We start from the raw sequence: 15,347 nt of genomic DNA on the forward strand, positions 1-15,347 counted from the left end.
TTTTTTTTTTTTTTTTTTGCCAAAAAACAGACCATTCCTGCATTTCCATCAATGTGATGAGGTCACTTCTGGTGCGCGCTGGGAGGGACATCACCCCGTTGCTGGCGTCACAGGCCTAAGCCTCCTTTGGTTGACAGTGAGTCCCCCACTGGCCAGCTGATAGGTGCCCAGGGGAGACGCCCAGAGTGGGGGCCTTTCCCTGCCCCCAGCAGGGGCGTGGCAAGCCTAATGAGCCGGGTGCGAGCCCAGCATAGGGTTGCCAAGTGGAACTTCGCCGTGAGCGGGGGACTCCTGGCTGGCGTCTGGTGCACGCGCTTTGCATGGGCACACCGCACACACGTCACCCGGAAGTGACGGGAGGATGCCAGGCACGCTGGGGGTTGGGCCACGGCCATACAAGGGAAAACCATAGAGTTTTCCCTTGTATGGCCATGGCCCTGCCCCCAGCATGCCCGCGTCACGCGTCCTCCTGTCACTTCTGCATGACGCTCACGTCGGGGCGGAGTTCCCCCTGGGGCCCGATCTGGCGCCGCCGGGGAACGGGCCTCTGGGACGGGGGTTTCCCCGCCCTCCATGGGGACTTGGGATCCCTAGCCCAGCCGGATTCATCGCCTGAAGGGCATGGCTGGGAATTGATGAACATCTACGGTTGCCAACTCCGGTTTGGGAGATTCCTGGATGGAGGATTGGAGGAAGAACCAGGGGAAGAACCAGGGGAGGACAGAGTTAGGAGAGGCGAGGGACCTCTGTGGGGTATGGTACCATGGAGCCCACCCTCCAAAACAGCCATTCTCTCCAGGGGAACTGATCTCCATGGTCTGGAGATCAGTTGTGATTTTGAGAGATCTCCAGGCCCCACCTGGAGGTTGGCAACCCTGTGAATGCCTTGCTGCTGTGTGTGTCGGATTGTTGACTGCTAGTTCTTGCCCTTTGCCCGGCCTGTTATCTTGATTTCAGAAGTGATTTTTTCGGGGTGCCAATATCTTAAGTAAATACAGAAACCGTGAACTGGTTCAAACTGATAGCTCACCTTTTTTTTGCCGGGGGGGGGGGAGCCCATGGCAGTCATTTTGTGGCTTGGCAGCGCTAAAATGGAGGCTTCTGAAAACTGCGGCCTCCCCTGGGGGGGTGACAGTGACTTGTGCGATCATAGCTACCCGATAAATGTCAGGATCGCGAAAGAAGAAAAGAACTGTCTTCCCAAACTCTTGAGGGCTGTTAGACTTGTCCAATAATACCTCAGAGATCAACAAGATTTTCAGGTTATGAGTTTTCTGAGAATCAAACCGTTCTTCATCACACGTGACAAAGAGAGCGTTGACTCTCAGAAGCCCTTTAGTTGGTTTCCCAGGTGCTACTGGATTCGAATCCAGCTGCTCTACCGCAGACCGACACGTCCGCCCTCCGAAACTATCTTGGAGACGGCCGTAAGTATGAAATAGACTGTAGCAAACAATTTAACTTAACAGAAGACCGAATCAATCTACTTGCCTATGATTTGATGCCCTATACACCTTTGTTCTGATCTTCTCAAATGAAGATGCCCTAAACTAAGCCAGACTGCTGTTCTATTGAGGTCAATCTTGTCTCCAGGCAGCAGGTCTCCAAGGTCTCAAATGGGGGTCTCGCGCATCACCTACAACCAAACGCTTTTAACTGGAGGTGCCCGGAATAGAACCTAGACTTTCTGCATGCAAAGCTGATGCTTTGCCCCTGAGCCACCGTCCTTCCAGGCTTGCAGGAAAGTATAATTTTAACCTTAAACACTCTCAATATTCAGCAGTTTCCTTCCACCGGCTGCATGAGAGCGAGGTCAGAAATTTATGCTCCTTCAGATGGTTTTGGCTCTAAGCCAGGGGTGTCAAATATGTGGCCCGAGGGCCGGATCAGGCCCCCAGAGGGCTTCTATCAGGCCCACAGTGGACTGGCTGTCTTCTGCTTCTTCTTCCAGGTCTACTGCTGCTGCATCATCGTAGATCTGCAGCTTACAGATACACACCTGAAAAGCATAGACATTTTGATGCAATACTTCAGCGCAAGAGGTGTCAGTTATCAGACACTGTTAAATAAACAAAATACTGCAAGAGTGCGAATGTTTTAAGCATGTATTTTAAATTTTACGTTAAAAAAACCCTTTGTGTTTGTATTCTTTATAAAGTTTATATATCTCCGCTATCTAGCATTGCCTTTTATGACTCATATGGCCCAGCCCAACAAGGTCTCATTTATGTCAGATCCGGCCCCCGTAACAAATGAGTTCGACACCCCTGCTCTAAGCTATACTACAGCTTTAAGAAAAGTTCGGGAGTACTATCCATTAATATGGTTGAGTTCTCTCCCTCGCCCCACTTCATCTTCCATGACATGATAATAGAGCCTGCTGAAAGATGGGCTTCCAGAATAATTTGGAAATTCTGATTAAAGTTTCCCTTTTTTTCTAATTGCCCCCGATAAGAAATCCGCATACAGAAAGGATTTAGATAAACGCTCGGTGGCTATGTCGGCCACAAAGAACTAGCAGTCTGAAGTCCCTGACCAAAAAAAGACAAGAAAAGAAAAGATTTGATGTATTACATAAGGCTTTCGATTCTGCAAGATTCCGCTCGGTTGAAGAGAAAAGATGTGCAGTCTTATTAATAACACTTCCCCCCCCCTGTGATTTACATTCTTTTGTTTGCGAAGCTGCCATTTTTCTATTAAGTGATTAGCAAAGCTTTGTTCTGGGCTGTCCTATTAAATGTTATTAGCTGCCGCCCGCTATCCATTTGAATTATTGGTCAGCATTAACCACAGCCGAATATGTACTGCATTGTGTTCCTCGGGCCTCTGCTTCATTGTCTTGGTGCTGAACATTTATTTCTAATTAGGCCACATTTCATGAAATTTCCTTTATATTATCCCTGTTTTGCCTTCTGTGTCTCCGCCCCCCCTTTCCCACACTGTTGAAAGTTAAGATTGTAAACTAGGCTTGCCAAGTCCCCCCGGGGGGCGGGGAAACCCCCGCCCCAGAGGCCCGTTACCCGCCGCCGGTGGATCGGGCCCTGGGGGGAACCCCACCCTCAAGGCACGTTACGTGCCTGGCATCAGCACATCACCCGGAAGTGACGCAGCCACGCCGGGCGCGCCGGGGGCGGGACCGAGGTCATCCAAGGGAAAACTCTATGTTTTTCCCTCGGAACACTTGAACACCAAGGAAGACTCTGCAGAGGAAGGCAATGGCAAACCACCTCTGCTTCTCACTTGCCTCGAAAGCCCCTTGCTGGGGTTGGTACTTGGATGGGAGACCACCAGGGAAGACTCTGCAGAGGAAGGCCATGGCCAACCACCTCTGCTTCTCACTAGCCTTGGAAGCCTCTTGCTGGGGTTGGTAATTGGATGGGAGACCACCAAGGAAGACTCTGCAGAGGAAGGTAATAGCAAACCATCTCTGCTTCTCACTTGCCTTGGAAGCCCCTTGCTGGGGTTGGTATTTGGATGGGAGACCACCAAGGAAGACTCTGCAGAGGAAGGTAATAGCAAACCATCTCTGCTTCTCACTTGCCTTGGAAGCCTCTTCCTGGTGTTGGTATTTGGATGGGAGACCACCAAGGAAGACTCTGCAGAGGTAGGTAATAGCAAACCATCTCTGCTTCTCAATCGCCTTGGAAGCCCCTTGCTGGGGTCTCCAGACATTGGTTGTGGCTTGATGGCTCATACATACTTAATGCTCACCCACTGGGGAGGGCTGTGGCTCATGAACAGAGGATATGTTTTGTATTCTGAAGGATCTAGGTTCAGTCCCAGACATATGCCGTGCCTGCTTCCGTTTAATCAGGCAGAAGAACTGTTTGGAATTATTTTTAACAGAAACAATTTGTACAGAACTGCAGCTGGCATCATGTATCCTCTTATGAGGCACAGGTTCCTCTCTGAGATGGGGGGGGGATGTGTGTGTGTGTGTGTGTGTAAAGTGCTGTCAGATCACAGCCAACTTATGGTGACCCCAGCAAGGGGCTTTCAAGGCAAGTGAGGAGCAGACGTGGTTGGCTATTGCCTTCCCCTGCAGAGTCTTCCCTGGTGGTCTCCCATCCAAGTACCAACCCCAGCATGGGGCTTTCAAGGCAAGTGAGAAGTAGAGGGGGGTTCCCATTGCCTTCCTCTGCAGAGTCTTCCCTGGTGGTCTCCTATCCATGTACCAACCCCAGCAAGGGGCTTTCAAGGCAAGTGAGAAGCAGAGGTGGTTTCCCATTGCCTTCCTCTGCAGAATCTTCCCTGGTTGTCTCCCGTCCAAGTACCAACCCCAGCAAGGGGCTTTCAAGGCAAGTGAGGAGCAGAGGTGGTTGGCTATTGCCTTCCTCTGCAGAGTCTTCCTTGGTGGTCTTCCATCCGAATGCCAACCTCAGCAAGGGGCTTTCAAGGCAAGTGAGAAGTAGAGGGGGTTAGCCATTGCCTTCCTCTGCAGAGACTTCCCTGGTGGTCTCCCATCCATGTACCAACCCCAGCAAGGGGCTTTCAAGGCAAGTGAGGAGCAGACGTGGTTGGCTATTGCCTTCCCCTGCAGAGTCTTCCCTGGTGGTCTCCCGTCCAAGTACCAACCCCAGCAAGGGGCTTTCGAGGCAAGTGAAAATCCTCTCCCTTTCCTGAAAAAACCATTTCACTTGCTCTTCTTGTCAATTTGATTAATGCCTCCTCTATATATTTAATAAATCTTGTGTTTGTTGGTTTTTTAAAAGCTATTTAGGTGCTTGCCATTCGTACCCTATATTTTGTATATCAAGGCAGAATGAGTAATTTGGCTGGAACGCACTTAGCTTAGCGGTTAATTCAGCCCAGACGGTGGCCATTTGTTTCCAGCTTCTATTTTGACGTATTTCTTAGAGCAAAGTTGTTAACCGGCTTCGGTTTACGACCTTGACATTTGCTTGTGTTTTTCCTCCGGAAATGTGGGTATATTTTGCGCAATCGGTTATAAATAATCAACACGTAGGAACAAGTCAACAGGATGGGCAAGGAGCAATCTTCTCTCTGTTTGGGGTTCCCAAAACGATGGGCAACAGATGTCAAGTAAACAAGGTGACGCCATGAAAGCCATATCTGGATCTGACAAAATAAGGCCGCCTTCCTAACGCCATAGGGTTCTTAATTTCAAAAAGACACATTTTTTAAAAAAATATAAGATAAAGAGGACAGAGCACAAAACATTATCAGCTCAGTGCGGAAATAATACACTCTGAATTAAAGATAGTGTTTTAATTAAGCGTATGAAAGGCTGACTCGTATGATCGTATTTCAAATGTTCAAATGTCTTTTCATCCATTCTCCTCTCTGACTTGGCTGAATAATATATCAAGAACAGAAAAGGAATGTACGGGAGGCTCTTTTTTTGGAAAATTCAATTAGTCCAGCAAAAGTGAAAAATAATTTATTTTTCATTAAAAGGAAGTCAACCCTTACCCTTGCGGTGGAGGGGGGAGCTAAAAAGAAAGGGAGATCGGGAGAGTCCAAAACTCTGACAATTTTGCCTTTTTTATATATAATAGCTGAGGCATCACAGCTAGGATTTTTTCCCTCCCATCCCAACAGCTTATATTTTAATTAGTCTGTAGTTCCTCTGGTAGAAAGCAAAAAATGGAATATAAATTTCATTGAAGCAGCTAGAGCATTTGGGAGGCATATTTTAGCGCGCACACACACACTCTACTCTTCATTCTATGTCCACAAGCAATCACTTTTATAATAACAATAATTGAGTGCCATCAAGCGGCAACTAACTCATGACAACCCAGGACCATGAGGTTTTAAAGGCAAGAGATGAGTACAGTTAGTTTGCCATTCCCTTCCTCTGCTTAGCAACCCAGGAATTCTTTGGTGGTCTCCCACTGAAGTACTTAAGAGCCAATTTGGTGTAGTGGTTAGGAGCACAGACTCTAATCCGGGAGAACAGGGTTTGATTCCCCACTCCTCCACATACAGCTGCTGGTGTGGCCTTGGGCCAGTTACAAGTTCTTTCAGAGGTGTTCTCTCATGAGCAGTCCTCGAAAGAGCTCTCTCAGGCCCACCGACCTCAAAGGGTGTCTGTTGTGGGGAGGGCAAGGGAAAGGAGATGGTAAGCCACCCTGAGACACCTTCAGGTAGTGAAGGGGGAGGTATAAATGCAATCTCTTCTTCTTCTACTAACCAGGGCCAACCCTGCTTAGCTTCTGAGATCTGATGAGATCAGGCTAGCCTGGGCCAGACGAAGTTTGTACGCAAAATAAGAGATGCAGAATTGGCTGTGACTGTATTGGAAATGTATTCACTCTCTATAAGTGACACAAAACTCTGAAACCAAAACACTCCCCCCCCCCCGAAATGGTGTAATCGGTGGGATTGATGGAAATGATGTGTGTTTTTACTTGGCAAGCAGCTGCCGCGTAGAACATGTATGGCCACAGAGAGAAGTAATGAGAAATCGCACTTCCCACTTGTGTGGAAGGTCATTGGATCAACTCTGGAAAGTGACGGCAGGTTATTACCGCCTGTCAGCTATTTGTTGACCGAAGTGGAATGAGCTGCTGGTCTCACCTCTACTCCCAGAAGACAGATGTCTGCATTAGAAATGCTTCCGGCAGCACCCCCTGGGGCTCCCTTTCAGACATGAGGCTAAAAAATTGCAGTGCCTGCGTGGGGTGGTAGCTACCCGCTCTGTCCTTCCGCCTGGCAATCTCCTGGCACACGTCTAAAGTCTGTTGCTGGACGCCAGGGCAGCGCACCATGTTTTGTACAGAGAAACTCATTCGGCACCTGTCTACTCTCCAGCCGGACACCAGCATCGCTGTGGAATGCGGTAGAGTCATGATATCTGTTCTGTCCTGACCAGTGTTCCCTCTAAGCTGAGTTAGGGTGAGCTAGCTCACCGTTTTTAGCCTCCAGCTCACACGTTTTTGTCTTGGCTCCGGAAGGATGGGGCTCCAGACCAAACTAATTTATGCAGCAGCCAAATCGCTCGCTCACAACTTTAATGCCTGTAGCCAGGGCTGTTTTTGTAGAAAAAGCCGAACAGGAACTCATTAGCATAATAGGCCACACTCAACATCAGAAATTCATTAGCATATTAGGCCACACCCCTGACAGCACAGCTCATTAGCACATTAGGCCACACCCCCATGTTACCAGAAGTGTGGTCACCCAGCCACACCCACCTCTTGCTTCTTATTCTGTTTACCTTGTTTGTTGTCCAAACCCAGGGTTGCTTTTTTGTAGCAGGAACTCCTTTGCATCTTAGGCCACACACCCCTAATGTAGCCAATCCTAATGAGTTTCTGCTGTTGGGTGTGGCCTATTATGCTAATGAGTTTCTGCTGTTGGGTGTGGCCTAATATGCTAATGAGTTCCTGCTGGGTGTGGCCAACTTGGGAGCCAGCCGGAACTCCGTTCCTGTGCGTTCCTGCCCCCAAATAGCCCTGCCTGTAGCTCACAAAGCAGAATTTTTGCTCACATGACTGTACAGCTTAGAGGGAGCATTGGTCCCAGCTGGGCTCATGGTGTAAATAGTCGGATGCACAAGGAATGGATTATGAGCAACAGCTGTGGTTTCACAAGGTGAAGAGACACCTAAGCGCACGGTGGAAAGCTGTCATTCTTCCAGAAGAGCTGGGCTCCGTGTCTGATAGGGTATCTGACTAGGGTTGCCCGCCTCCAGGTGGGACCTGAGGATCTCCCTGAATTACAGCTCATCTCCAGACTACAGAGATCAGTTCCTCTGGAGAACAGGGATGCTTTGGAGGGTGGACTCTATGACATTGTACTGCACTGCACTGAGGATGGGGAAGGAAAGGAAGGCAACCCTGCCGCTTCTGGTCAGCTTCACTCCTTGAGGAGTGTTACAGCTGATCGGAGGGGAGTGAAATGCAGTCCAGGTTTTAGGGGCTGCAATTCATGTTGTTGTTGTTGTTGTTGTTGTTGTCTGCCCCACAAGAAAAAAAAATGTCCCACAAGCAAAAAGAATCCTGGCTACGGACCTGATCTACCCAGCCAGTTTGGCGTAGTGGTTAAGTGGGCGGACTCTAATCTGGGAGAACCGGGTTTGATTCCCCACTCCTCCACTTGCAGCTTCTGGTCAGCTTCACTCCTTGAGGAGGAGCTGTCAGGTGTAACAGATGATCGGAGGGGAGTGAAATGCAGTCCAGATTTTAGGAGCTGCAATTCATGTTGTTGTTGTTGTCGTTGTTGTCTGCCCCACAAGAAAAAAAAATATGCCCCACAAGGAAAAAGAATCCTTGCTACGGACCTGATCTACCCCCTTCTCTTATAACCTACCCCCATTTCCCCCTTTCTCCCATTCCCTTCCCAACAGCCGCCTTCCAAACTTGGCTTGCCTCCCTCTACCTTTCCCTTCCCTCCCCAGCCTCCCTGGCCAAGGCTGGGGCACTCGCCCAGAGCCTCTTTCTAGAGCTCGTTGTATTTATTCCCACAATGGCCCTTATTCCTCCTTTATGAATCTATTAAACAGTACCAGCCCCAATACTGATCCTTGTGGGACCCACTGCTTACTTCCCTCCATTGTGAGAAGTGTCCATTGATTCCTACTCTTTGCTTCTTGTCCTTTAAAGGTAAAGGTAAACCAGGGTTTAATCCCTAATAATCCATGCCCACTAAATTTACTCAAGTGCCTTCCAACAACAACAGAAATCTATTTGAGCCAGGGTCAGGGTTGCCAGCTTCCAGGTGGGGGCTGGAGATCTCCCGCAATTATAAATGTTCTCCGGACGGCAGACATCAGTTCCCCTGGAGAAAATGGCTGCTGTAGAAGGTGGACTCTATGGTATTATGCCCCTCTGAGATCCCCACTGAGAGCCGGTTTGGTGTAGTGGTTAAGTGCGCGTACTCTAATCTGGGAGAACCGGGTTTGATTCCCCACTCCTCCACTTGCACCCAGCTGGATGACCTTGGGCAAGTTTTTTTCAATATAACTACAAACAACCACCAATTGCACATCAGCACTGTACATGAATAAAGTTTCAGATACTGATGTAATAAGCTAGACGTTAAAAGTAATTTTCAGAAGTAATTTTTGTTGTTCAGTCGCACAGTGTCAGACTCCCATCGCATCAACGAAGAACACACTTGTAGAAAAGGTTTTCCTTTATTTGAAGCAATAGGTGCATAACAGATCACTGTTCAGAGTGAGGCATAAGCATGGATCCCAATAGATTATAGTTAATTCAAAAAGCTGAGGCCCAATTGCGGGACTTCCCGTGCGCGTCATTGAGCCTGGGAAGCAATGCTCCTACTTAATCATAACATACTGCTTCTCATGGATAATGCCATGCGATCACCCAAGCTACTACCCGCCAGCAACCACCTGTGGCCTTGAGAGATACGGACGTTACTGCAACTAGGCAATTAAGCGTATAAACAGGCATACATGGGAAAGTGAAAGCAAACAAGCGCATACCCAAAGAATAAGGACACATACGAATACACACAGAGCATAGTGAAACATAAGAGCATACACAGAGTACAGGGAAACACATTGGCAGCTTGCTGACACACAGTCGAGTCCGACTCTCTGCGACCCCATGGAGCTCATCACGGCAGGCCCTCCTGTCTTCTCAGAAGTTATACAAAGTCATCAATCCTGTATCGTTTGCTTTATAGTTCATTCCAAAAAATTAAATTAAGCAACAGGTTTTCAAGAAATCCTAATATCGGTACTGACAGCAACACTTGTTTTCAAGAATAACATCTAGGGTTCTTTCCCCAAAATCAGGAACCTTCTTTCTAAATATACTGAAGAGCTGTTTGATGGGTCTGAATCAGATAGTGCATCTAGCTTGGTCTGTGTTGGGTTGCTAACTGAAAACTTGACAAAAATCCTGGAATTTTTTGTGCATTCCTCTTTGGGTTTCCTGTTGAGTGTCTGAGGCGGGGTGCTTCCCCCACCCCCCCATTTGCTCAGTCATTTATTTTATGTTGTTTCCTGCATTTCTTAATTAGTTTTTTAGGCTGTGAGTTGTAAATTTGGGGATGGTTTTATTGCTTCTGGGTGTAATGATGGTTTTGCTGATGTTTTATGTCTCCTCTCCTAACGCCACCTGCTTTTGACTCTTTTCATGATCCTTTTATTGGTTGTGATTCTTTATTTAGAAGCTGCCTCGAGAATGCAACTGCTAAGAGGCGGGATGAAACGGTTTGAAATGAATACTTGTCACCGCTATAATGGCCCATTCATAAATGCCGGTCACTTTTCCCGTAGGTAGCCCTCCGGCCACAGGTACGGGGACGCTGCAGATCACCTTGGAGGATGTGAATGACAATGCCCCCTCCATTTATCCCATGGTGGCGATGGTCTGTGAGGATCAGAAGGACGTGAAGGTCATCCTCGGAGCCTTGGACAAGGATCTTCGCCCCAACACGGAGCCCTTCAAATTTGAGCTGAGCAAACAGTCTGGCCAAGAGAAAGTATGGAAGATCAACAGAATTAACAGTAAGACTGTTGGACGTAACTGACGTAGTACCAGTTTTCTTCTTTCCTCTCACCCTTTATTTATTCATTTATTTATTCATTCATTCTTTGGATTTGTATCCCGCCCTCCCCAAAGGCTCAGGGCAGCTAGCAAGGGCAAAATGCCAAATTGTAACAATAAAAACAGTATAAAATACAATAATACTAGTATTACAGTTAATTAAAATTAGTAAGAATATGTTTTCGGTGCTCCGATACTCACTCCGAATCATAAAACCAAGATGGTATTTTGAAGATGTTTTAGCTAAACAACAATACATGTCCCCACAACCCTGTCATCCACTAGGGACATCCCGCACCCTTGGTGATACCTGCACCTGTGGTAGTAGAGTGCGGTGATGAAAAGGCGTTGGTGGAGTAATGGTGGTGGTGGCTCCTACTCAATCCAATGTTTCTATATCTATATACTAATAGCCAAGTGTCCCCAATGTGTGTGGATACTTATTTCCACAAATTGGGGGGGGCATGTGGAGGCTCAACAGAAATTCCGTCACACTCAAGGCATTACTTAGGTGTGCAGAAAAATCTGACATGTTCAAATATATATATATATATGGGGATACTTAAGTCCCAAAAAACCTGAAACTGCATTCTCGAGCATGCGTGGAGAATGGACTTGCCGTTTGGAACTGTGGCAGCTGTGAGGGAGCCAGGAGAGCTTTGGCGGGCGAGCACCCGCCGAGCAGGGCTTGCTGCTGTTGCTGGGGGGGGGGGGAGCCGTGGCAGGCAGCTAGAAGCAACGCAGGGCTCTCTGCAGTTGCTGCTGGCTGAGGGGGGGAGCCTGGGTGGGCGGGCGGCTGGGACCTGCGCAAGGCTTGCCACCATTGCTGCTGGACTCACCTGTGGCCTCCTCCTCAGTGAGGAACTCCTCCTACTTTGCGGGCCATGGGGCATACTCCCCCCCCCGTGAGTATTGCAGGTCCCGCTTCTTGTGTTTATCTAAAATGTTTTTGTGCTGCTGCATTTCTACCCAACTGAGGGTCCCTAAGTCAATCAAAACACTGAGGTCCCAGTCATACATGCCAGAAAACGCGTGGGGGGGAGGAGGCGTGGCTATTTGCGCCATGGCATTTTGACCTGCTATTATGCGGTCAGATGCGACGGCGGTGCACCGGGGTTTTGTCCGGAGGATGGCCGGAGGGAATAGGTGCGTGCCGGCGCGATCACATGGATCAAGTCCATCTGCAGCCCGTGGCAAACCATTTGCTAGTGGAGTTTGGCAGGTACTTTTTAACTGCGCATCTGCGGCCAGACACCACAGGTCGGCCACGGGTGTGCTACGCTTGCCAGATGTTGCGGTGTGATCGGAGCCTGAATAAACATTAAATTCATATGTTTAGCTGGCATCACTTAAAGCTTTGGCAGGAACTGCTCCCGTTGTAGCAGAGATTTTCTCCGACATAAAGCTGGCCACAAATTCAATTACTCAGAGAAGGCAGAAGCAGGTTTCTATGGAGGGTCCCCCTGAAGAGCAGCATCTATTTCATTGGCACCCAGTGCATTGAATCTTCTGCTCTTGAAGCAAGTGGGAATTCTGCCACTTCATCAATTGGAAAAAATAAATAAATACATGGTGCCCTGGGAAACAGAGCCCACTGGGTGCTTTGCCATAATTCCAGACAATGGGGCAATGAATGCAACCACTGGTTTTTGTTTGGAGGAAATTACAGGTGTGGGCAAAGCATTTCTTGCATCCGCCATGCAAGTTTTCCCACCTGCTTAATTACACCTGCAAACGCAGATGTTCTAGCTTTTATAGAATCTTAGGAATGGTTCCGAAATGTTTTTTTTAGAACAGTATGCAAGGTGCAAAATTCATGCCACAGATGATGAACATTGGCCAAGTCCTGGTGCAGTTTCCCGTGGCTCTAGTTGCATAGAAAAGCCGCAAACCAGATGCCTGAAGAACTGTGGGTCTTTCCTTCACCCTGGAACAACTTGGAATGCTGTCTGCAGTAAGGTAAAGGTTTCCCTTGCTCGAAAGCCAGTCAAATCCGACTCTAGGGTTGTGGTGCTCATCTCAGTTTCCAAGTTGAAGAGCCAGCACAGTCTGAAGATGTTTCCGTGGTCATGTGGCCGGCATGACTAAACACCAAGGCACACGGAACACTGTTACCTTCCCACCGAAGTGGTACCTATTTATCTACTTGCAATTTCTTGCTTTCGAACTGCTAGGTTGGTAGGAGCTGGAACTAGAGAGGGGAGCTCAGTCCGTCATGCGGCACTTGGGTCTCAAACTGCTGAACTACCAACCTTCCGGTCTGCAGTTCAGCGTCTTAACCACTTGAGCCACCGCAGCTCCTTGCTGTCTGCAGTAGCCCTTGCCAACTGCACAGAATGGCAAGCGACCCAGTCAAATCCAGGGGTCATTTCGTAGAAAAAGAGCTAGGGAAACTCATTAGCATAACTCATTAGCATATGCCCCACCCCCTGACATCAGGGGCCTGGCGGTGGACCTGCAAGGCCAGCAGGAGTGCGAGGAAGCCCCGCCAAGGCCCTCCCTGACCCCAGGCAGGCAGGGGTGGGGAGAGGCGGGGAGGGAGCAACTTACCCTCCCTCTTCTCCTGCCTCCTCCTGGCTGAATGAGGGCTGGAAGCGGGGCGGCCGGAAGCAGGGGGCGGGGCTTTGTCATGTGCCCCGCCTCCCTGCACCTCACCCGGGGGAACTGCGTTCCCCCACGTTCCGCCCCGAAATGACCTCTGGTCAAATCAAAGGAATTGGTGCAGATGGATCTAACCGTTCTTCTGTTCATGCAAGTTGCACTGCTGTTTAAGTGAGGGGGGTTTCAACTGATACCCTCTTGCAATATATATCCATATGCAGTCCAATATATATCCATATGACTTCCAAGCACCAAGAATACAGAGTATCACTGCCCCAGACAGAGGGTTCCATCTATATCTTGCAGCTCATAGCCACTGACGGACCTCTGCTCCATATGTTCATCCAGTCCCCTCTCAAAGCTGTCTATGCTTGTAGACAGCTTCAAGAGGGGATTGGATAAACCTAAATATAAGGACTTTGTTGTATGCTGAAACAGACCTATCAATCCACAGAGGGCACAATAGGGTTGCCAGTTCTAGGTTGGGAAATTCCTACAGATTGGGGGAGTTGGGCATGGGGAGGGCATGATTTGGGGAGTGGAGGGATTTCAGAAGGGTATAATGTAGGGCTGCCAGCCCCCCCCCCCGGTGGAGGCAGGGTGCCTTGCCACCAGAACTTGCCCCCTGCCACCAACCAGCAGACCAACAGGGGGACTTACCAGGAGAGGGAGACCCAGGCCATGTTGCTACTGATGTGGTGACATCACTTCCAGCCAGGGCTCTTTTTGTAGAAAAAGCCCAGCAGGAACTCATTAGCATAATAGGCCATACCCAACAGCAGGAACTCATTAGCATATTGGGCCACACCCCTGACAGCACAGCTCATTAGCACATTAGGCTGCACCCCCATGTTACCAGAAGTGTGGTCATCCAGCCACACCTACCTTTCCCTTCTTATTCTGTTTACCTTGTTTGTTGTCAAAACCCAGGGCCTTTTTTTGTAGCAGGAACTCCTTTGCATGTTAGGCCACACACCCCTAATGTAGCCAATCCTGATGAGTTCCTGCTGTTGGGTGTGGCCTATTATGCTAACGAGTTTGTGCTGGGCGTGGCCAACTTGGGAGCCAGCCGGAACTCCGTTCCTGTGCGTTCCTACCCAAAAATAGCCCTGCTTCCAGCATGCACCAAAAGCGGCCTCATCATGTCGGCAATGTCAAGGCAATGCTCTATGGTGGAAGCCATTTTAATCATAGAGATTTTGCCCAAATGCCAGATCGTCATCAGCACAGTGTCACAGCATTAAGATGTCATGTCTTGTACACCGTGGAAGTGACATCGCCACCTCACCAGCAACTTCTCCTGGGCCTCCCTCCCACTCCTGGTAAGTCCTTCCCATCCCCCACGGGTTGCCTCTGTGGTGGACGTCATTTTTACCATAGAGTTTTCACCCAAGATACCAGACTGTCCCTTGTCACTGGTGACATGATACTTTCACTTCCCTTTGCTGCCTGGCAACCCTGTTTGTACGCAAAGGCCCCATTTTTCTCTCTGGCTCCAACGAGTCACTGTTGCATGCTATATTTGGGCTCGCGCATGCTTCTTAAGCCTCCGCCACCCTAACTGTCGCTTCCTGATTTCTGCCAGATACACACGCCCAGGTCATCTTGCCTCAAAACTTGAAGAAGTCCCACTACAACATCCCCATCTCTGTGACGGATTCGGGGACGCCTCCTCTCACTAACAATATAGAACTGAAAATGCAGGTCTGTTCCTGCACAAAATACAGCAAACCGGACTGCAGCTCATCCTCCACCCTTCACATCAGCATGGTCCTAATCTTCGTTTCGCTCTTCAGTTTATACTGTAAGTTTTTTTTTACCCCACTTGAAATGGCTAATGTATGCCGATTTGTGTTGAGGGAATGAGGGGTGCAGGGACCAGATTGGGGTAGTGGTTAAGTGCGCAGACTCTAATCTGGGAGAACTGGGTTTGATTCCCCACTCCTCCACTTGCAGCTGATGGTGTGACCTTGGGCAAGCCATAGTTCTGGCACAGCTCTTCTTGAAACAGAGCAGTTTCTGTCAGAGCTCTCTCAGCCCCACGTACCTCACAGGGTGTCTGATGTGGGGAGGGGAAGGGAAAGGAGTTTGTAAGCCGCTCTGAGACTCCTTTGGATAGTGAAGGGTGGGGTATAAATCCAATCTCCTCCTCCTCCTCCTCCTCTTCTTTTTCTTCCCACTATGTTCATTTTGGGGAGCGAAAGGAGAGAGAGAGAGAGAGAGAGAGAGAGAGAGAGAGAGAGAGAGAGAGAGAGAGAG

General features: G+C 48.9%; 1 protein-coding gene across 1 annotated transcript in view; it reads left to right on the plus strand.

The window, feature by feature from the left end:
* LOC107114848 (cadherin-13-like) overlaps positions 1-15,347 on the plus strand; it is a gene marked incomplete at its 5' end in the record, with an annotated part of 62,617 nt that overhangs the window by 16,738 nt on the left and 30,532 nt on the right. The window contains 2 exons of the mRNA XM_015416446.1: positions 10,217-10,447; positions 14,674-14,892. Of these exons, the coding sequence (XP_015271932.1) occupies positions 10,217-10,447; positions 14,674-14,892 (450 nt within the window). The remainder of the gene's footprint in view (positions 1-10,216; positions 10,448-14,673; positions 14,893-15,347) is intronic.

This window comes from Gekko japonicus, unplaced genomic scaffold (genome assembly GCF_001447785.1).
Source record: "Gekko japonicus isolate JY-2015 unplaced genomic scaffold, Gekko_japonicus_V1.1 scaffold2036, whole genome shotgun sequence".
In the NCBI taxonomy this organism is placed as follows: domain Eukaryota; kingdom Metazoa; phylum Chordata; class Lepidosauria; order Squamata; family Gekkonidae; genus Gekko; species Gekko japonicus.